Source organism: Mya arenaria, chromosome 12 (assembly GCF_026914265.1).
Source record: "Mya arenaria isolate MELC-2E11 chromosome 12, ASM2691426v1".
Taxonomy (NCBI): Eukaryota; Metazoa; Mollusca; class Bivalvia; order Myida; family Myidae; genus Mya; species Mya arenaria.
Window position 1 is genome coordinate 20713776 of NC_069133.1, and position 22418 is coordinate 20736193.

At 34.5% G+C, this 22418-nt stretch overlaps 2 protein-coding genes across 2 annotated transcripts; one reads left to right on the plus strand and one right to left on the minus strand.

Annotated features, from left to right (window-relative positions):
• Window positions 1–810: 810 nt before the first annotated feature.
• On the minus strand, window positions 811–5673 carry LOC128210986 (C-factor-like). Its single transcript, XM_052915352.1, has 5 exons — window positions 5636–5673; window positions 4335–4555; window positions 3709–3825; window positions 2939–3116; window positions 811–1904 (listed from the first exon to the last, which is right to left on the minus strand). The coding sequence occupies exons 2-5, from the start codon at window positions 4551–4553 to the stop codon at window positions 1624–1626; spliced, it is 795 nt and encodes a 264-aa protein (XP_052771312.1). The 5' UTR covers window positions 4554–4555; window positions 5636–5673; the 3' UTR covers window positions 811–1623.
• A 48-nt stretch (window positions 5674–5721) lies between these two features.
• On the plus strand, window positions 5722–21838 carry LOC128210985 (uncharacterized). Its single transcript, XM_052915350.1, has 13 exons — window positions 5722–5880; window positions 7740–7977; window positions 9217–9313; window positions 9508–11097; window positions 11593–11679; window positions 12937–13055; window positions 13793–13883; window positions 14572–14657; window positions 15502–15656; window positions 16766–16839; window positions 17841–18072; window positions 18477–18579; window positions 19559–21838. The coding sequence occupies exons 2-13, from the start codon at window positions 7745–7747 to the stop codon at window positions 19764–19766; spliced, it is 3075 nt and encodes a 1024-aa protein (XP_052771310.1). The 5' UTR covers window positions 5722–5880; window positions 7740–7744; the 3' UTR covers window positions 19767–21838.
• The last annotated feature ends 580 nt before the right edge of the window (window positions 21839–22418 follow it).

Sequence of the window (22418 nt, forward strand, 5' to 3'; positions counted from 1 at the left end):
TTAGGTGACTCTTTCATCTTTTCACAATGGAATTTTTTTCTTTTCTCTTTCTTGTATAATTATTTTATTATTTTCTCTTTCTTGTATAATTATTTTATTATTTTCTCTTTCTTGTATAATTATTTTATTATTTATAATCAATGAAGATATCGACTTCAAACTCCATGAACTTCACAGTAACAATGTACTCTTTTGTGACAAGGTATATAAATCCATCTTTAATGTCGTAAGAGTAATAATTATCATATGGACTTTATATCCTCCAGTATATTGTCCGATCAAAAACTTAAGAACCCTACGTCCAATCAGGTGGGCGATATGGGGCCATCTTGTATAACATACACAATGTATATTATCAGCTAGCATTTACATTTCATTATCATTCTTCACATTAACATTGGCTGTAATAGACGTACAGAATAAAATTACCCAAAATTTCAGCTGATACTTAAATTTTATGAGGCATCAAAATCTAACATTAACATCAATGGTGCCATCAGAGTGAGAGAGAGCTTATTAGTGGGTCACCTATCTTAAGTCGTGCACATAATGTCATAAACTTAAATGCTGTTAATGCATAGATTTACGAGAACAAGAACAGTTGAAGTCATGAATTGATTCTTTTTTCATGAAGAAATTTTTGTTGTTCCATGCAGTTAAAAGATAAACAGACAGACAGACATTTTGACTAAAACATTTTTTCACAGTTATGCATCTCAAAACGCGAATAGTATAATTATTTTACTCTTTAATACCGAAATTACAGAAAAAAATACAATTCAAGTATTAGGAAAATCTGGTTTTAGTGGGGAGCGAACCCATGCTGGGAACAGCTCGCCGATAAGGACTCTTACACAAACTGTGAGAGAATTTAACCTTTAAAAACCCCCAGATGTTTCTGAAACTGGCAAATACAGTAATTCCATAAAAAAATTCAGACTTGTATGATCTGAGAGCATATTACATCATTTTATATGATTTAAATAATAAACGCTACAATCATGTCACTGTCACAACTGAGGTTCCCTGTTTTAAAAAAGTGTGGAATGGTTTTTACATACACCTTTCAAGGCATGTTATCGTTGCACACACTTAACTGTCAATAAGTGTTTAAGCAATTTGCTGTCATTTTCAGCAGAATAAGGTTCTTTCAAAAGTTTCCAGTAATCAATTTCAATGTTGATCTGTTAGGATCTTTGTCTACGTTGTTTTGCATCACTTCCTTGCAATGTCCATTCTTTGTATTATAATCATGTGAATTTACGAGGCAGATAACCCAAGTTATTTGGAATTGGTTTAACTGCAAAAGACGCATGCTGTATGCAATGTGATACATCAGCAAGTAAAATTCAATGCGATTTACATGACAATATAAATACTAAGTAAGTTTTTGAAAATTATCTTGTTTTTACAGTCTTAAGGCCTTAACAGACAGTAGTTTGGCTTAATCATATAAAATTTGTTGAAGGGATCCAGTTATAATCTTAGTTTGAACAATCCTACTAATAAGCCACGCTTTATTTTGTCATAAAAAAGTGCATTTTACAAAGCATGAGTGAGTCCATTTGAGATCCATTTCTAGAAAATGGCTTCATCTAATAACAATAATATTGAATAGTGTTATCAAAATGGTAACAATTCCTTGTTGTAAGTAAAAAACTTTCCTGTGTCATCAACAGTCAAGCTATCTACAACTGATAACAGTTTCTTCACACTATCTTCTGTGGTGAAAAGGCTCTTGACATTTTTATGGTAAGGTCGAGAGAGGTCAGTGTCTACTGTGCCGGGATGCAGGGAAACACAGATGACCGGAGTCCGGCCCCGTCCGAGCTCGATACTGAGATTCTTTGTGGCCATGTTGAGAGCAGCTTTCGACATCCGGTAGCTGTACCAACCACCAAGACCTGTAATATTGAGTGAATTTTAAATAAACTTTGTAAGTTCAGGGAACAAATAATAGGGTCACAGTGACATGTACCCTGAGGATAGGGCGAATATTTTGTTGAATGACAACAAACCCTGACACATCTGCGTCATTATTTGCCCAAAGTATTGAAAGGATGAAGTTTGATTGAGATCTAGTCAAACATTAAACCTTAAATAGAATGTTGCAGCAGCACTGCTCATATTTTTTTCTTAGGCTAACAAGGGGCAAAACTCAACAATGTTTAAAGCTAGAGTCATCGGCCTTGCTACACATGTGTATTCAGGTGTTCTTACAGCTGATAATTGCCTATCCTGACAAAGTCCGGGTCAAGGTCTGAAAGCGTACATATTTTGAAATTGTTTTCTTTTACTTCCTAATGTTTTAGATGCAAAGAAATAATATGGACACAATAGTCTGATGTTTAAAGCTATTGAATACAGGATTAATCTTGAACTTTAGAACCTCTGATTAAGTAAATGAATTCATAAGGTTTGATAAGACTACATCTTGTGAAGTAAAGCACTGCTGTTATAAACTGGTTTGATATTAATTATAGAAATTAATAGTATACCGTAGTCAACATCTGTTGCACAGCTTTTCTGAATTAAAATCACAGTTGAATTTGACATGTTATTTTAAAATTAATATTATTCAGTAAAAAAAAAAATATACATGTAATTGTTTCTTTGAAAAAAAATCTCAACATAGTGTAACAAGCAGTTTTATTATATAACTGAAGAATTAAACAGTTAACTTGAAAATTAAACCAATGTTACGATTTCTTTATCAGGTAAAACACAAAAAACCTTATACAGTAGAAACCTGTTGGCTCGATATGTAAGGGACAGGCCAAAATACATCGAGCCTTGCGTATTAAAGCCAAGTGGGAATGCTTACAAAGAGTAAAAAAAAAATCGGTCCATTTCATCCAGTTGGAGGGAAGCCAGCCAAGCAATAACGAGCCAACGAGTTTCAACTGTACATGGAAGAGTTATAAAGAACATGAGTTACCATTGTCAGTGATTGATCCAACTTTGGCAGATATGTTTGCCATAATGCCGGAGTGTGTTCGCTTGCAGTCTGGCTGGTGTGTTCCAAACATGGCAGTTCCTTTGGTCAGTAGCTGGCCAAAATGTTTGCCCATCAGAAGAGGGCCAAAGGCGATTGTTCTGCATGTCTCCATCAATCCCTGATATTTATAACAGGCTATAATCCTACAAAACATCAATCTCACCAAAATCATATCGGATTCGCTGCATTTCACTACATTGTTGCATTTTAAATCTCTGATTTTATCAGTTTGACAAAGCATGATGCCTTATAAAATAGAAAAAGAAAATTATAACTTGAAAGTTTTGATTGTTCTTATAAATCTTATAGATCTTATCCTCGGTACCCCAGCATATATCTATATATATGTTATGATATGCAGGGGTGCAGAGGATGATAGAACTTGATATATATATATATGTGTACAATGTACATCCTTTATAAAACTATGAATTAAAATTGAACCTACTTTGACACATTGAATTTTCAGTCAATTAAGGGGTATAGCTTGACAGTTGTTTAAGTAAGAGTTCTTTTAACTTCATCTTATCTCTGGTTACATACATATATGTACTAAGTTTCATGTCAATATCTTGAACTGATTTGTGTTATGGCATGGTTGAAATTTTGCACAACGCCAATGAAACCAAGTTAGTAAAAACATCGGTCCACCTGAATCATATCACACATAATTATTGAGCCTACATTAATAAACATTCAAGATACAGAACCTGCATATTGACATCCCGGAGACTGGTTTCCCCGCGGCCACTTGGGTGGAGAACACCAGCACAGTTGATGAGGAGGTCCAGACGCCCGTGCCGCTTACCAACTTCTTCTGCTGCAGCCTGGAATTTGTGAATATTTGAAACAAGACACAATTGGTAATCTTTTTTCAAGATGATTTACCCTAGTATATGCGGAATAATAAAATAATAAATTACACCTCAGGACCAATGTCATAAAAATAAGATAGACAAAAATTAGCACCCTGAATTGAAAATTAGATCAAACAAAATAACAATTACTTATAAATTTGATTGTCTGGTTAGTGCAGTGGTTAGCTCACTCACTTCTCACCAAGACGACCTGACTTCAATTCCCAGCCTGGGCGCATGTGAGTTTGGTTAGTGGTTACCAAGTCGGACAAGAGGGTTTTCTCCGGGTACTTCGGTTTTCCCCACAACACAAGCCCTCACCCTCGCGCAACATCGTGCCAACGAGAGTGACTAAGTATAAGCTATCATAGCTTTCTTCACAATCATTGTAAAATGTATAATGTGTAAACTATAAACTTGGTGCAAAAAGATTAATCATAGTTATTTACACAACGTATGTACAGGGTACCCCATTTTACCTTTATTTTCGCCTCTTCAGTGACATCAACCTGAAGCACCTGCAGGCGTTCTGGTTCGTCTGCTAGCAGCTTCTGTAAGTCATCTGCCTGGTTGGGGTTTCTGCACGTGGCTATCACGCATGTATTTGGTTGCCTGGACAATAGCGTCCTACAGAACTGCAAGCCAATTCCACGACTGGCCCCTTGCACAAGCACGGTTGCTATGCTTGTTGCGCTCATTGCTGAATGAAAGTAAAACTCTGAACATTCATTGGACTCTTACTTAATTTTCAGATATTTTATAATCATTTCACTTGGAAGACAAATCAGTAAGTTGATTATCGCTATGTGGAGGTATTCTCTTAAAGCAGAACATACTAGAACAACCGTATAAATCATTTGGTATTTAACTATTAAACATCAAACATCTATTTAAAAAAATATCTTCATTGGAGACAAAACACAGTGTAAGATTTTGCATTTATATTTACTGTTAAGTCCTTGTAAACATCACAATATAGCATACTACTTGTTAAAGGAAACTTTTATACCACTAAGTTTAAACAATTTTAAAATATTTTGATTTTGTTTGCATTATATTGCACCAGTCAATTGTAACCACTGCCCCCCCCCCCCCCCCCCAGGTCCGGGGAATAGCATGGACTTTGACTTTTGGTCCAGCCAAACCCTGGTACACCCCCTGGACCTGCAACTGTGGTTACAATTGACTGCATAAATAAAATGGCTTGACTGATAATTTTGAACAGATTTCCAATACTGATTCTTTGGGACTTACAGGGCAAGATACAGACATTATCATTGTTGAGGGGATGTGAAAGGGAAATCCTACTGGATTTATATTAGAACACAGTGCAGAGCCAGGAATAGAACAAAGTGTAATCTGGGACCAGAATAGAACAAAGTGTAATCTGGGACCAATATATAATCAGGTGTAATTCAATTTGAAATTGAGTAAGACTGCATAATAATTACCGAACTAATAAGCTGTAAGTATCTTTTTAATTGAATAGATCCCTGAACAAAAAGAACATTAAATATTTACTCAAAATATATTGTAAATGTCGCTCATTGTTCAAGTTAATGCAATGTTAAGTTTTCTGTAACCAACTCAATAAGTCAATTACGTAACGTTTCAGTTCAAACATTTATGTAATAATACAGTATTATTTTCATAGTTTAAAAAACTCTTGAGCTTTAAAAATACTAATTATAGTAATTACGATTAATAAATGATGAAAATAATAATGAATTTGGGCATGGTAAAGTTTAAAACACCCAATAACTCACTTAATATTACTTACTTGTAATAGGGTACGACAGTCAAATCGAAACCGAAAACGGAAACCATGGCTGACCAATGAAAACGCCCGACACAAGAGCCGCCATTTGTAAAATTTGTAAACAAACGAAAATCGAAATACTTTCTACAAACACTTCACTTTGTATAGAAAGACTGATAATGAAACAGTTTATCAGAAACAAATCCCTTTCTACTAGTACAACGTGAATAATAGTTTCATTTAGGAGTCGGAACGAGTATTCACGGGTAATTGACATGTGTTTTCGCGATGTATCTCTCTTCAGCTTTCACAACAGTTTAATCGTGCTTGTATCCATTGACATATTTGATATGAAATCTTCTTATATTTTGCACATAACTAGCTTCCTTTTCATAACCTCAGTGGCTAAAACACTAAATATAAATACTGAGTGTAATAACAGTATGGATATTAAAGCTACACTCTCACTAGTCCAAATAATTGTACGTTGGCGGATTTTTTTTTAGATTTTTGATATGGCAAATCCTTCACGTACAAATTGTTTAGTATCATAAGTGGGTAGTTGTTCCGATCAGGATTCCGGGTTAAAGCATATAGAGTCCATAAAATATCATAAAAACAAGAAATATTACCAGATAATGTTATTTTATATTAGTTCCGTACACAAAAAATAAATATCCAACTTATAATTATGAGTTTGACGGCTTTTTTTTTCATTTTATTCTGTCAAAACATAACGATATATACATGAAGGGCACCTGCAAGGCTTCAGGGCACAGTTTTAAATCGCTCGGAACATTTCGGCCATGGCCGAGTTGTTACGATTGTATAACGAGGTCTATCTCGAAGCTTTGTCGGAGGATGCCGAGTTATTACGATTGTATCGAGTTGTTCCCCTTCGCATAATTGTTTTCTGTGTCAGTCAACTTTCGTTTTATTGGAAAGGTAAACAACTTGTTTTAATGCATTAAATGCTTGTTTAGTGCAAAATTACATCTCACTTACATGGTAAAATACGAATATAACTCTTTAGGATCAATTTCAACCATAAAATACTTCACTTAAAACAATTTCAATATTTTCAAAACACCCCCGTTTTTTGCACATTCCCGTTTAGACGTTAGGGATTGGAAGAATCCCGTATAACACGTCTATTATTTTAGACTACACTCTCACATATTGACAGTTTTGAGTTTTATTTTGATTTTTGTCCCAGAATCAAATGATAAATAAATATTTCTAAATTGTTTGGAAAACTGCCGATCAACTTGTTTTTCATAAGGCGTTACCATTGCTCACAGCCATAAAATATCACTTTGAGCATAAATATAAAAAAATCATCTGAGCTAGTGTCAGATTATCATGGATGACACAACTCTAAAATCAAAATTAGGAACCTTTCTTAACAAACATTCAAGTGGTTGAGTTGGTTTTGTATCTTGAACATTTGTTTTGCAATGCAGTAAAATGTGCAATATAAAAGGGACGTAAGCATGTTTATATACCTGAAATTAGTTTTCTGGTTTATGCATCTTAAACACTAATTTAACCACTATATTCTACTGTGAATGAATGTAAAAAAGACATTTTGTTTCACTTGTTAAGTTTAAGTAACTGACCTACGTCAGTAAAGTCGAGCAGAAATTAGAAAATTAAACTCTCTGGACTTATACAACAAAAGATTGCTATTTTGTCAATTTAATGATACATTGATTAGATCATCGTGATAATGTTGTAACTATCTACAGCCATGAAGTTTTAGTATGGTAACAATTATTTTAGAGCATAACTTCATTTACCATTATTATTGCATTTATCTGCACTTTTGAATAACATTCATGTTTGACTGCACTAATTTCACTGAGGGAATTTGCCCTAATGGATGATTTTGATTTTCATTATCACATATCATTACATGACTCTAATTTTTTAAAGGTACTTTATCCCATTATTGACAAAAAAAGGCCTGATTTTTTTTCCAAATAGGGAAAAAAAAAATTCCCGGGTCTTTTCCAAAATGAACAAAAAAATCCTGATATACTTTCAAATTTCATGTTTTGAAATACTGAGTTTATTAAATAATGAAGTCTGATTGCATATTTGTATGTTATTTTATGCTTTTCAGTGAAGATGAAGAAAACTGAAAGTCTACGAACCTACGGTAGACATCGAAACCGGCGTATTGTAGCCACAGATGTGTGGCTTTCTGACCAAGAGAAAAAGCATGGTGTGTTCAGCACATCATCAGAAAATGAATGCTCCACAAGTATTTTTCACAGCAGTAGCAGTAGTTGCCAAGATTCCCTCAACGCAACGGGTGACAACAGCTTCAAGCCGGCTGCCAAAAACAAGAAAACTACAAGGTAAATAACTGATGACTTTAGCTAAGAGCTTATTTTATCATTTTTCTATTTTTCTAAAATTTTATTTAATATAAAAGCTGCATAGATTCATTGTTATGACAATTTTAATATTTATCTTTTAAATACTTTATATTTGGATATTTGTCTGGAAACCTGAGATAAAAGATTGCTGATGAAAGATCGGATCACAGTTTATCATATTAATAATTGAAAAATATTTTTTATGGCTTAGTAACGCTTTAAGAAAAATGAAATTTTCAGCAGTCTACTTAAATTGAGATCTATTTTTCATGTATTGTGAATTATCTGATATATATTGCTAAATTGAAAACATTGCTGCCTAAATCTGATGTTTTGAGGCAAATGATTTAAAAGTGTTAAAACTGACAATCTGTGAGAGTGCAGCTTTAAGATAAAATATGGTTTCTGTAATTGTATTCAAAATCAAAAGATTTAGACAGGGCTTCCATTAAGAATTTAAAACTGGAAGTTTGAACTTCCTTTACAGCAATATTGGAAGTTTTCCTTTAAAATTGGGAAGTTTGTGCCTCTTAAGAATTTTCTGCTATTGTCCAACTAGTTGAATATTAAAAAAATATAACTACACCTTGCGAACTTCACAAATTTGGATTTAAAGAATACATTTTATTTAAAGGATTATTAAGAATGTGGCCATAGAGTAACATTGACAGATTTTAATATTCTGAACTCACAAGCCTTCACTTTTGGAAGTTTTCTCCAAAATAGTGGAAGTTTTTGTACTTCCAAGGACTCTATTTTGGAAGTTTTGGCATGCTTGAAGGGAGTAATATACTTCCAAACTTCCTTTAACGGAAGCCCTGGATTTAGAAGCACCTTCTGACGGCATGGATACCAGCATAGGTATACATACTCAGCTGCCTTCATAGAATAGGCTTAGAATAATCAAATACATTTCTTTCAATTTTAATAAAACTTAAAACATGATAATTTGTATCGGTAAATTCATACAAACTTGACATGTTTGGCAGTTGAAATCTAATATTGCTTCAATTTATTAAGCATAACTCCTATCATTTACTGTGAATTTCTTGATGTTCAAATTCTCACAACCTAACGATGTGCCCTTTTCTCCCTTAACAACCTATCCCCCTTTTACAGCACCCAGTCCTTTTTGAAAACCTGGCTTAAACCCTATAACTTTTAACATGTACTTTACAATTCATTTGGTGATTTTATATTAATTTTTCTACATTTCAGGAAAGTACAGCAAGCAAAATCTACTCGAAACAAAGAAAACAAATTACAGACCGACAGAAGACAAAAGGACATCAAGAACTGTCAAGCGACAAAATCGGTATATTTTGTTTTAAGAACTGTTGTTAGGACTGCCTTTGTTTTACAGAGGGGTTTATTTTTGTTTATTTTGGAATGCCCTTAAAATAAGAAAACCTGCGTTTGGTTTAAACAGTATTTTTAATATATTGTAACACATAATATAAATTTAACTTACACAATTTACTTGCTCAATAGCAAATTCTGCTTTTTCAGGGTATATTTGCATTGTCTTCTTCAAGTGAAAATAGTTCATTGGCATCAGAAAATGGAATATCTCGACCCGCACTTCGAGACAGGAACAAACATGTAGACTACAATGACTCCCTTAACCTCAAAAAACAGCTGAGAGGGACAACTGCAAAAAGAAAACGACCTGTGCGTATATGTGTGCAGACAAAATGCAATAATTCATCTATGAATTTTAGTGACTTTGATGATTACTATCTGTGTATTGACTCACCAAGTGATGTCGTTAAGAAGTCAAATAGACAATCTATGGATACTAGTACCCCAGTCGTCAAGAGGACCAGAGCAGCAAAAAATGTTCAAAAGGTGACAAATTTGTCGCATATAGAAAACCTTGAGAGTCCAATCTCTGATACCGGCTATAATTCTGTTCAGACACCAGAAAGTACACACTCCCAGAGTGTGTATGAAACGCCATCTGTCGTCTCCTCTCAGGGAAGCAGAGTTAATGATGATAACTTGTCAGAAGTAAATGCTGATGACACTGGTAGAAAAGCTGTTGTTCAGCTTAAAAAGTTGGCTGATAGTTTTGTGGCTTATGCTACAAGTGATAGTGCCAAATCTCATGCTTTTAAAAGTCGTCGTAAAGATGTACTTGAGGACCAAAGTTATGATAATTCAAAAAGTTTGTTCAGTGGAGTTGGTGCAGCTTTGTCTTGTTCACCATGTGACTCTAAGAATCATAGGTTGACAAGAGCTACAGCACAACGTAGAGGAGTTAAACCGGAAAGGATTTGTTTAGATGACAGCAATGAGGAATCTGTTAATGAAACAGATGAAATAAGTCATGATGAACACGAAGATGATAATATTGAGGTTTCTGTTGGAAGCGAAAGCACTGAAGATGATGAAGAGGACTATCATACATCTGAAGGTGAAACTGAAGACTTAAGTGCAATAGCTGAAGGTGAAGAGATATCGGAAGAGGATGAAAGTGACACCGAATGTGTTGAAAGTGATGGCAGTGAAGAATATGAAACAGAAAGTGATTCTGAGCAGTCCAGTGAGTTTGGTAGGGAAACTCGAAGCACTAAAAAGACTTCAGGAACAGAAAAAGACAAAGCTTTCGAAAGACTTTCAGAAAGCCTTTTGTCAAACCATGTTATTGAAAGACGTTCCACAAGAAATACAAGGAAAACTAGACATAGAGATTCTGATCTTCATGACATTTCTGATATTACTGATTTGTTAGAGATGTCGCATATTGATTCAAGTGACTCCAACTGTACTTTGTACATGCTAAATGAAGACAGTACGTCAGTTTCTAGTAAACATAGTACAGGGAGGCTTTCTGGGCATACTGAGGAGGAAGAGGTGGAAGAGGAGAGAAGTAGTGAGGAGGAAGGGAGTGTTGATGAGGCTAAATTGGAAGATGATGTTGAAGAGGAAGAAAGAAAATCAGTGCTTACTAAACATCGTACAAGAAGGCTTTCTGGGCATACTGAGGAGGAGGAGGTGGAGAGTAGCAGTGGGGAGGAAGGGAATGATGTTGATGATGAAATGGAAGACGACGTTATTGAAGAGGAGGAGGATATTGAAGAAGATAAGGATATAGAGGTAACCTTTACGTACAAAATACAATCGTAGAAAAAAAACTCAGTATTATAAACATTTGCAAAGTTTGTTCTTTTAAATAAATGTTTTATTTATTTAAAAAAAATCAAAGTTATTGTTAAACTGGTAAATTAAGAATTTCATAAATCATGATTAATTTCATGCATTTTAAACTAGGTGTAAGCAAAATGGGCGAAATGAGAACACCTGGCAACAATTTTTAAAGAGTTTTTAAATGTGACCAGTTTAAGTTGCTTATTTCAATAAGCCAAAATTCTCCTCAACTTAATCTTAATTTTACTAAATAAAAAGTAGTTTATTACGATTATTTATATCATAAAGATCATTTCCTTTTAAAGTCAAAAACCTATTATAAAATATAAATATAACACAAATTAACCCAAGTCAAGAATAGTGAGCTTAGCCTAATTCTGTTAAAAGGGAATTTTGAGAAATTGGGGCTAAATATGCAAAACAACATAACTCTTTTGGTAACAGCCGATGGAGGAGTCGCTGCACACCCCAGCCAGGAAGAAGTACTGCCTGAGGGATAAATACCTGGAGGACCTTCAAAACTCATTCTCCGTAAGGATTTTTGTTTTTTGCATTAGATCAGCTAAGGGCTATTCTATTTAAAATTATAAGCCCCGCGGGTAAGGCACTTTAAAATTGTGCCACCCTCCCTACAGAAGCAACTTTACCCTTTTGGTGTCAAAACTAGCAAAAAACGACACCGACCTATATACTAAGAAAATAATTGCCTTCCCCATGTGTGTTAATGTACATGTTTTGCTTGAATAGCCGGTAACAAATAAGGTGTTAAAAAAAAATGATTCCAAATGTGTATGCATTTCAATATTTAATGTAATTTTTTTAAATGCTGTAGATCTACCATACATTTGTGCATTCATTTGTGAATAAAAATCAATGCCTTAATTCTTCTGTTGTCAGCTTTTCATGCAGCTGAGGACTATTCCATTCAAACATATAACCCCTGGGGGAAGACACTTAAATAATGCCGACCCCTGCAGAAGCAAATTTACCCTTTTGGGGTCCAAGTTAGCGAAAAGAAACCAAACCATTTATATATACTATTAACATAATTACTTCCCCCCCAGGGGATTATATGTTTTAATGGAATAGCCCTGAGTATTATAAACCGTTAAAACATATTTGGGATGAAATTAAATGCCCGCATGCATTGAAAGGTAAAGCTATCTGTTATTGTATAACAGGTAGCTTTACCTTTCAATGCATGAGACATAAAACAAATTTATGATGCGTCAATTTCGGGTCATTTACGATTTCTGTGCGTCAAAACCCAGGAGCTCGGGTCGATTGAAAGCCCTGGAAAAACGTCCAGTCCCATTAAAAGATGCGTACAAGGCTATTTAAAATTTAAGGAATTTTCAAAATACCTGTAATCAAATTCTGGGATGTTTTTGGCGTTTTTCCGGACGTATAAACATCCGCTTATTGAAACCCCTGGTATCAAAGTATTGTACCTGACAGGTTAAATTGACCTTTATACTTAATTTATCTCATGAATCTCAACTCAAATAAATATGCACACCTAGTTTTCAAAGAAAAGAGGTGAGGTTTTGTTGTAGCATTGTTGTCGTTGCACTCATAGTGTAAAAACTTTATCTGTCTTTACTATAAAAGTGTTAAATATGATTAATTTCAACCTGCTTTTTTGCTGAAGACAAAAAATAATTAATGTCAAGTTACGCTCCTTTTTTATAAGAAATACAATTGACAAATTTTAACATTTTACATTATTCAAACCTATAATAGTTGGTGCAACTTGTTTCTTAGACTGTTCTGTATTTATTTCAACAGGAAATACTGACTCCAGTGCGTAGAAAAAGCAGTCTAGTTCCATTGAGTGCCCAGGCGCGAGTGTTCCTACTGTGTGACCAGACAGAGCCAATCACATTCAAGGATGCACTGCCTGGAAGGTACTTGTTTCATAACATAAAGCCCAAGCATTTGAAATTAGACTCGGGTAGACAAGCCCGAAGCTTCATTACAATTCGGTTTGATTAATCGTTACAAGCTGTGCTTTATAACATTTAGTTTTTTTGAACAAGCAAGGTAAACATTTTACCAATTTGCAGGACTTGTAGGAGTGTGTTAAGTTCAGTTGGAGACAAAAATCGTATGGAGAAAAGCAAAGTAGCATTGACATTTGCTTGCTGTGTTATTGTTGTCTGGTTGTACAGCCAATGTGCATATCAGAATAACATGTGCTATGAATAGCTATAGACCAGCTAAATATTGAAAATGTATGTTATAGGGATTAAGCAAGGTTTTCAAAAGGACAAGGTAGAAAAGGGTGTTGAAAAACTGGAAACTTTCTAATTTTTACAGAAATCATTGTGTTTAATTCAAGTACTGAAAAGTTTTAACTGTTAAATATGTAAGTTTGTTTGCATTTATAATTGTAAATTATGTATTATAATTAATAATCAGAACAATTAGATATTTGATAGACTTAAACATTTAATTCAATGAAGGTTGAAGGGTGCCTATGCTGGTCTCCTTGAGGGCAAAAGGGTGCCACTATAAGACAGCGTTCCACTCTCTTCCATAATATAGCTAAAACCCTAATCAGTAATGTTAATCAATGGATGAGCAAAGATGTACGATCCATAAATACTTTATAACATATATCCAACAAACCAATGTGTTTCAGGATGATGTCCAAGTGTCGGAAGATTGGAGAAGGTGTGTATGGGGAGGTGTTCCGCAGCACGGGAGCAGACAACAAAAATGTGGCTATAAAGGTATAACAGATTTGTAATGAGCACCAGCTTTTGTTATTAAATATGGTGTAACTATCTGAAATGTGTTTGAATTAACGGTCAGTTGAAATTTTATTATAAGGTACAAAGTAAAGGAAGGGAGGGGGCGATAGTAGCAGTCACAGCGTGTTAGGGAACTATTTTATATCAATTTTAACAAATGAATCAACAGTGTGATTTAATTTTGCTGACATGCTTTTTTTGTGCAGCGAAAAGACTTGCCAAACAATTATCAGTTTTAACATTTTTGCTGCGATTGCAACTATAATACACTCTGCTCTTCAAGGAAATTTTTGCATTCAGTATAAAATGCAATATTGCCTTTAAAAACGCATTCATCTACTTTGAAACATTAACAGAGTGTTTAGGTTTCTATATATGTATGTGCGCATGGAAAACTGTGATGTATCAACTAAAGAAGACCTCTTTATTTAGGCAATTATGTCCGACACTGAGTCAAAAATGTCAAACAAGCCTATATTTATAAAGTATCTTAAGATATCTCTTAAATGTTTAAGAGTCAAATAATTTTAAAATTTGAGTTTTTTTACATAATACTTTTTATAATCATGTGACAAGTAAAGTATAAGGACTGTAGTTAGGGGAAATGACTGCAGATGTTTTATGAATACCCCATAGTTTAACTCTCTTATCATGTTGCCATTTCCAGATAATCCCTATTGAAGGTGACTTTGCAGTGAATGACGAGCCTCAGAAGAAGTTTGGGGAGATCCTTCCGGAGATTGTCATAGCCAAGTAGGATATGTATACTTTCTTACAATGTAACTTATAAAAACATGCAAGTACACATGAAGATAGAAATGAGGCTACTATCAGGACACTATAGCTGAAAATTGGAGTCTGACATTACTTGACAATGAATCAGGAGACTATAGCCATAAATGAGATTATCAGGAGACTATAGCCATTAATGAGATTATCAGGAGACTATATCCATAAATGAGATTATCAGGAGACTATAGCCATAAATGAGATTATCAGGAGACTATAGCCATAAATGAGATTATCAGGAGACTATTGCCATAAATGAGATTATCAGGAGACTATAGCCATAAATGGGACTTATCAATAGACTCAAATTAGAAAGCAGCCTATCATGAGACAATAGCCAGAAATTAGACAATCAGGAGACTACAGCCAGAAATGAGACTATGATAAGAATATAGCCAGAAATGACCCTATCAGGATAATGAAGCTTAAATGAGACTATCAGGCGACTGTAGCCATAAATAAGACTATCAGCAGACCATCACATAATATATGTTTAAAAAAAAGTCCTTTCAAGAATCTATAAGTTAACCTTCCATTTGTTGGAATAAACAACTTTTAAGATCTATCATTAAGAAATTTCTTCAACAAAAAGGCATTACCAGGGGTATAATTAATTTCTGAAATTTACTTATATTTATGCATTTAGGTCCACTTTTTGAATAACAAATAAGTCTTAATCGATTAAAATCAAATCACTACCTCAATTGCAGTTTGTGCTTTTGATAAAAGAGAAAGTAACCTGGTTTTGAACACATACTAAGTTACCATCTGACAAAGAGTTTTATAAAATTGAGGTGGTATTTCTTAGAGAGCTGAGCAACCTGCGAACAAGTAAGGGCTCCATGACCGCGAGTTTCTGCGAGGTGAACGATGTGTCATGTGTGAGGGGAAAATATCCAAAGGAGCTTCTTACACAGTGGGACACGTTCAACAAAAACAAGTCCTCAGAGAATGATAGGCCTGGTATGTGCTGGTTTTTGATTTATAATGTTTTAAGTCTTTAATTTGTTCATTTTACAAAGATTGTTTAGGAAATTATATTTACTTATATTAAGTCACTATAATTGGTACGATGTTGTGAGAGAGTGTGGTCTTGTGTCCTGGGGGAAACCAGAGAACCTGGAAAAAACCCCACTTGTCTAGCCTAGTGACCAGAAACCAAACTCACATGCACCCTTGCGGGTAATTGAACCTGGTTTGCCTTTGTGAGAAGCGAGTGTAATATTCCTTGAGCTAAGCAGATAAAATATATTAAACTTGTTTATTTGTGTTTAACATACCTTATTTAAGTTTATTTATTAACACAGATATAAGTTGTTATGAGTCACTGTTGATTCATTTTCTTGAGTAACCATTTTATCTCTAAGCATATAACAAAATGTCACAAGGTCAAGAATTTCAGTCAAATATATTTTTAGTGTCACAAATCAAATTGAAAATTTTACTTGTAAAATCCAAAAATATTTACCTGATCTGATCAATTGAACTCTTAGTTTAAAAAAAAATATGATTATCATTATCAACATTTGTTTGAAAAAGCAATCATACGATAAGTGCATTAATAAGACCGCTACTTCTGTTCTTCTAAGAGACATAGAGAGCATTGCTCTGCGATGGGGATCGAATTATGACCTTATGGGGTAGAGAACGATACAGATATGTGTAAGTGGCACATGTTTAACTTTTGTATGCAGAGAAAATATCCTTGGAAACTTGAGATCTCGCGTGGTGGGACACTGTGTGACATCTTATTGTCAAAAAAGAAAGATGTGCCTTCAGTTTAGTTAGTAACGGTAACTTGGAAAGAAAAAATCTAGTACAGTTGTTTCTGTTAATCAGTGGTTGAAACTACTAGCACAAGTCTTCAAGCCCTTTACTGGTAAATTACTTTCCAGGCCTGCTAGAATTTTATATAGCACTAAGCAGGGCTTGTTGAAGTGTGTTGATGGCAAGCATAAGAATCTGGGCTTATTGATCCAAAAGTCTAAGTTCAATGACTGTAAATAATATTATTTCAAAGCAGGCAAGCATGCTCTATTATTTGACAGTTAACCATACTTGTATATTTGTAGATATGTTTGGTGATACCCAGCTGTTCATCGTGTTTGAGTTTGCTGACTGTGGCTCTAGTCTTGAGTCTTACGAGGTAAATTGCAATAGCTTAAAGGTCATAAACATACCTTTACTTCACCTTTCTATCACATATCATTTGACCTAACAAGAGTTATGGCCCATTACTTATTTAAAAATGGTATGAAAATCTTGTGTCACATGTAGCACTGAAAATATTGAACATACAGTCATGAAACTTAATAGGTATGTTGGTTCAGGTTAGCATGGCCTGATGTGCACCTGCCATTTCTGTCCCATTTTACTTGGTCTAACAAGGGTTATGGCCCATTTGCCTGGTAAAAGATGGTATGATAGTTTTTTTGTGTTGCATGTAGTGCTGAAACTATTGTGCATATACTCATGAAACTTCATTGGTAAGCATGGATTGTTGTGCACCTTGGGCTAACAAGAGTTATGGCCCTTAATTATGGTAAGTAAATAATATTGTGCCATATGTAGCTTCTAAGGTATGGCACCTCCAGGTTTTCAAAGGAATGGTAGACATCAGGGGTCATTGTGCACTTTCACAAAAACTTAGAAAGATACATGTGTCATAAGCAATATGAATGATACATTATTTAATTACTAGAAGTTTCATTTCTTTGTACCATACAAAATCACTTTTCTGTAAGTATTTGACAATTGCCTTTTTTTCTTGCAGTTGTATCATCTGGCCCCAATTTCTCGAAATTTACCATGTCCCTTATAACAGGATCAAGATATTCTCACTATTTTTGTTTTGGTATAATTAAAGAGTTATCTTTATGATATTGACAATAAGGCTTTTTTTCATTAATTAAAATCAAATTAAAGTTAGTATTTTGGCTAATTGAAATAAGCTACTAAGTCTGTAAAGCTTAAGAAGTTTCGAGAAACTGGGGCCAGGTATCTAGTCCCTTTAAATCAGCATTCTTGCTTTCTTTGTAAAACAGTATCAGCAAATGTCTTATTCATGAGGTGAATAAGAAATATATGATGAAGTTCAAGTTTTCCAGATTTCAACCAATTATTTTCCATTTCATCAATCTATTACAGTTTGAAACTATCAGCCAGGGAAAAAGCGTTTTGACACAAGTGGCCTATGCGCTAGCCGTAGCCGAAGAGAAATTACAATTTGAACACAGAGATTTGCACTGGGGAAACGTGCTGGTTCGCCCCACGGAGGACGAGGTCATAACGTTCCAGCTTCTCGGGAAAACATACGAGGTTCCCTCCATGGGGGTGGAGGCCAGTGTGATAGACTTCACTTTGTCACGGCTTACGAAAGGTATTGAACAAAAATAGGCATATTCATTTGAAATGTAATAACAACTGTTTAAAAATTATAAGTTAAAAATAAAATTGCTATTTTACTTATTTTGAGGAAAAAAATATCAGTCATATTAATGCAATTCTGTAGTAAAAAAAATGACTTAACATTAAAGTTGATTCACGGATGATTGAATGCTATATGCTTGATAAAGATGTCTTAACCGGCATTAGCTTAATGAAAGATAAAAAATTAGGATTTCTATAAAAGTCCTGAAATATGACAGGCACTGTTTACAGTTATAACATACACTAAATACTCCATTTGAATTCAAGGACAGCCTTGTATTTATGCATTAAACATATTTTTTACCCTCTTTCATTTGATGATGTGGAAGTTAATGTCTTATCCTTATGTTTTAGATGGTTGTACAGTGTTCACAGACCTGTCAGTTGATCCGGCCCTTTTCGAAGGAAAGGGCGATTACCAGTTTGACATCTACCGTCTGATGAAGGAAGGCAACGGGTAAGAATGTCTATTTTACAACAAAGAAGTCTATAAACATAATATGTGTCTACCTTGAAGCCTTTGGTACACTTATTTACAATAAGCATATGACCAGCAGGTCACATAGGCCAAAAATACATATGACTTGTGTACTGATGAAAAGGGGTGCTTGACTAAGGTTAAACATCACATGGACAAAACCTCCCATGTAATATTACATCCTATCCTGGATGCAAGATCTCATAAAAGTTTGTCAGTATGGAGACACATTTATCACCACAACTATGGTGGTTTTTCACAAATTATTGAATTATTTCTATATGTAAATGATTGCTTCCTAACTGTCAATAACCTTTGAGTGTCAAAATGATCTGGGAAGTTTTGTCCACCCTGTCAACATCATGTTGGATGTTTTGTCCACCTAGCCCAAAATTTTCAATTAATAGTTGTGTGGCTGCATATTTCACAGATGAAAAAGCTAAAAATATTGCTAATATTTTCTATTTGTACACAAATTATTTGCAAAAAAATCAATTTAGTGAAAAAAATAGTTCTTCGATGAATTTAAAAAAAAAATACCAGTAATGATTTTACACCATAGATATAAAAAAACAGCAAGAAGAAAGTCAAAAGAATAAATGCATGAGAAAAAAACAGAGAGAATTTTCCATATCTGTTGTGCTTTTCTCACTGATATGTATTTTTTCACTAAGAAATTTTATGAATACAGCCCCTGGTAATTCTTAAGTATGGTACACTGTGTTCTTATTAAGACTGAACATTTATTTGAATCACTCGTGAGTCTAGTTCCTAGTTAGAAACCAGTAATATAGTCCTTTTCTGGAGGCCATGAGAACTACCCCTGGTGGGGATTGAACACACACCTTGGGTGAGGATAAGACTCCTTTACGACTTTTAGCCTTTAAACCTTACCAACTCCTACTTTAATCCACATATATTTCTTTTCACAATATTTACATTTCGTTATTCTTCACAGAAACCAGTGGAAGAAGTTTGAAGCCCGAAGTAATGTTTTATGGCTCCACTATCTGGCAGACAAGCTCATCTACGCGACCCGCTACCCAAGCCAGTCTGGGCGGCAGGATCGAGATGTCATACGCCAATTTCGACAGTTTACAGCCTCAATGCTGAACTACAACAGTTCAGTGGAAATGGTGGTGGATGCACTGTTCCTGAACTCGTGACAGGGGCATTTTTGTTTTAATGGGCAGTCATTGTTTATGAAATGACAAGCAATGATTTTATTTATATTGGGTGCCCATACTCTGGGTTTTTGAAACACGAGATACGAGTGGTTTGGAGCAGAAATGTATGTAAAAGATGTACTGAAATTGGCATTGTGACTGGAGAAATAAAGCTGTCAGTCAGCTAGTAAAGTGTCATCAAGCTTTCAGGGACTGACTTCAATGTTGGAATATCTAGGATATGAAGGATGTCCAAATTCCTGGTTTCTGAAAGTGATTTGCAGCAGAAATGCATTTAAAAGATGGTCTGAAATTGGCCGTTCGGTACCAGAGAAATTGAGCTGTTCAGTCAGCTAAAAAAGATGCAACAACCTTTTTGTGACACATTCCAGGAGTGAATTCAATGTTGGAATATTTTCAAAGGACTTGAAACCATGAAAGGTCATCTGAGACAATAGGTAGAGATGCACCTTAAATGACTGCAGAGAAAAAAATGGAATTTGTATCTAGCCTGGTTGCGTTTTATGTATTGATAGTGTCAAAGTACAATGAAAAAGGGTAATTGCTAAATTGCTGCTGAAAAGTTCATACCAACTGGTTTCGGCAGACTGGTTACTGCTGGTGGGTCGCTGCTGACTGGTTGCTGCCTATCAATTGCTACTGACTGGTTGCTGCCAATCGATTGCTACAGACTGGTTGCTAACAACCGGTTGCTGCAGACTGATCGCTATCTACAGATTGCTACCGACTGGTTGCTTCTTACTGTTTGCTACAGACTGGTTGCTAATGACCGATTGCTACTAACTGGTTGCTGCCGACTGATTGCTACCAACCGATTGCTACCGACTGATTGCTGCCAACTGGAGAACTCTATAGAGCAGGCTGAGTCTGTGAAGTGTTTTTTTCTTGGAGTTAAAAACTTTCTTTTGATCATGGTTAACAGGAACGCTGTGTTGAAGCTTTTAACAATGAAGATTTGTTTTTACTTCGGTGAGCTGTTGATGATTTATTCTTATCTTGTGGAATAGATTTGTTTGTTTTTAATGAATGCATTATAATTTTTTTATTTTCGTAGACATGCCAAAAAACAGGCAGAACATGAAAAAAATTACCATGTTAAACATTGTTTTATTATATATTGCTGTTTCAACTGTTCATATTTATTTTTTTTATCTCAATTCTGCATGTACATTAGATCAATTTTAGTACAGTTGAAACCCATTGCCTCAATATCGCTTAGCTTGATTTCCTTGTTGGCTCGAACTTGATGTAATGGACAGATTTTATTTACTCTGTAAGCATTTCCACTCGGCTCAATATTTGTGAGACTCAAAGTACTTTGGCTGGACCCTGGGATATCAAGCCAATGGACTTCGACTGTAGTTTGATGATGCAATTTGTATTACTATGTATATGAGACTATTAATTATGTAAAACTAGGGTTTTAACTGGAGTTATGGAACCAGGAAGGGTGCTGTAAGTTAACTTCTGCTTATTTGATAGCCCCCCTCAGGCCTTATGGAGACAAGCAAGTCTACCCTTTTGCCTTCATGGCATGATAAAAACTTTTATGATAATTAATACTTTTACATATTTGGCAGTTGAAACCAAATAAACACAATTCCTAACATTTTCTGTCACAATCACATAATAATCAAGTCCTTTAAAGTCTGATATAATGTGCCTTTTTCTCCCTTAGCACTCTCTCCCTATTCTGCAATACAGTCCTTTTTAAAACCTGGTTAAAACCCTAGTAAAACATTTTGGCAGCTTTTTTATGAATGACAAAATAAAGATTATGTGTTACTTATAAATATATTGCTTCTAAATAAATATTGACTGAAACTTAACTTGAATGTGCAAAGATCAAATACTGTATATTGAATTGTATTTTGTCCATGGTCTGAATTTCCAATAATTCTATATATAGCAATGCCCCAGTTGTTGGTACCTTCGTGAATGTGTAATGATAACAGTATTTCTATTTTGAGCAATATGTGTAATACTGATGTTTTGTTTTGTAAATTTATTAAAAAGAAACATCAACGCAACACTTTTTCAACACATAACAATCATGGTATAATTTACAGACAAAAATTACATTCTCTATGATTTTGTATAAATAAAATGTCAAACATAGAGCCGCCTTCCAGATTTGTTTTTAGGATGTTCTGAGGGTAACAGCAATTCTGATTTACAAAAATCACTGTGAAATCATTTTCTTAAACTAATGAAAATATTATATCCCGAAACTATTTTTGAATCTGAGCTGGATATTGGATAAATTTAACTTTCTCACTCACTATTAAGGCAGCGGATCCCAATGCTTTGTAAAAGTTGTTGTTGCTTTTTTCACCTATAATAGTTCTTCTTGAATTATTTAATACTTAATTGAAAGTGTATTACGAGGGGTAAAAGCGAAAAGGTTCTATCTGCTTCTTCATTTAATGTCACTTAGAACCTTTTTGCATTCACCCCTCAAAATGTAGGGGTAAAAAGACTTATTTTTTGTTATTAATATACAAAGGGATCCGTGAAATAGTTTAGCCAGTTTTATAATACTGGTTAAACGAAAGTGAAAAGTACACCAAATCATGTTTTATGAAGTTCTGAGTAAGGAGTTTTCAATTATGGCTCGTACTGCTGTTGTTA

Excerpts from the sequence above, each read along its gene's own strand:
- LOC128210986 (XM_052915352.1), bottom strand. The coding sequence starts at position 4,553 with ATGAGCGCAACAAGCATAGCAACCGTGCTTGTGCAAGGGGCCAGTCGT. Across the intron at positions 3,117-3,708 it reads TCCGGGATGTCAATATGCAG|GGATTGATGGAGACATGCAG; the intron begins GTTCTGTATCTT and ends TATAAATATCAG. Across the intron at positions 1,905-2,938 it reads TGGATCAATCACTGACAATG|GTCTTGGTGGTTGGTACAGC; the intron begins GTAACTCATGTT and ends TCAATATTACAG.
- LOC128210985 (XM_052915350.1), top strand. The coding sequence starts at position 7,745 with ATGAAGAAAACTGAAAGTCTACGAACCTACGGTAGACATCGAAACCGG. Across the intron at positions 9,314-9,507 it reads ACTGTCAAGCGACAAAATCG|GGTATATTTGCATTGTCTTC; the intron begins GTATATTTTGTT and ends CTGCTTTTTCAG. Across the intron at positions 13,884-14,571 it reads ACAAAAATGTGGCTATAAAG|ATAATCCCTATTGAAGGTGA; the intron begins GTATAACAGATT and ends TGCCATTTCCAG.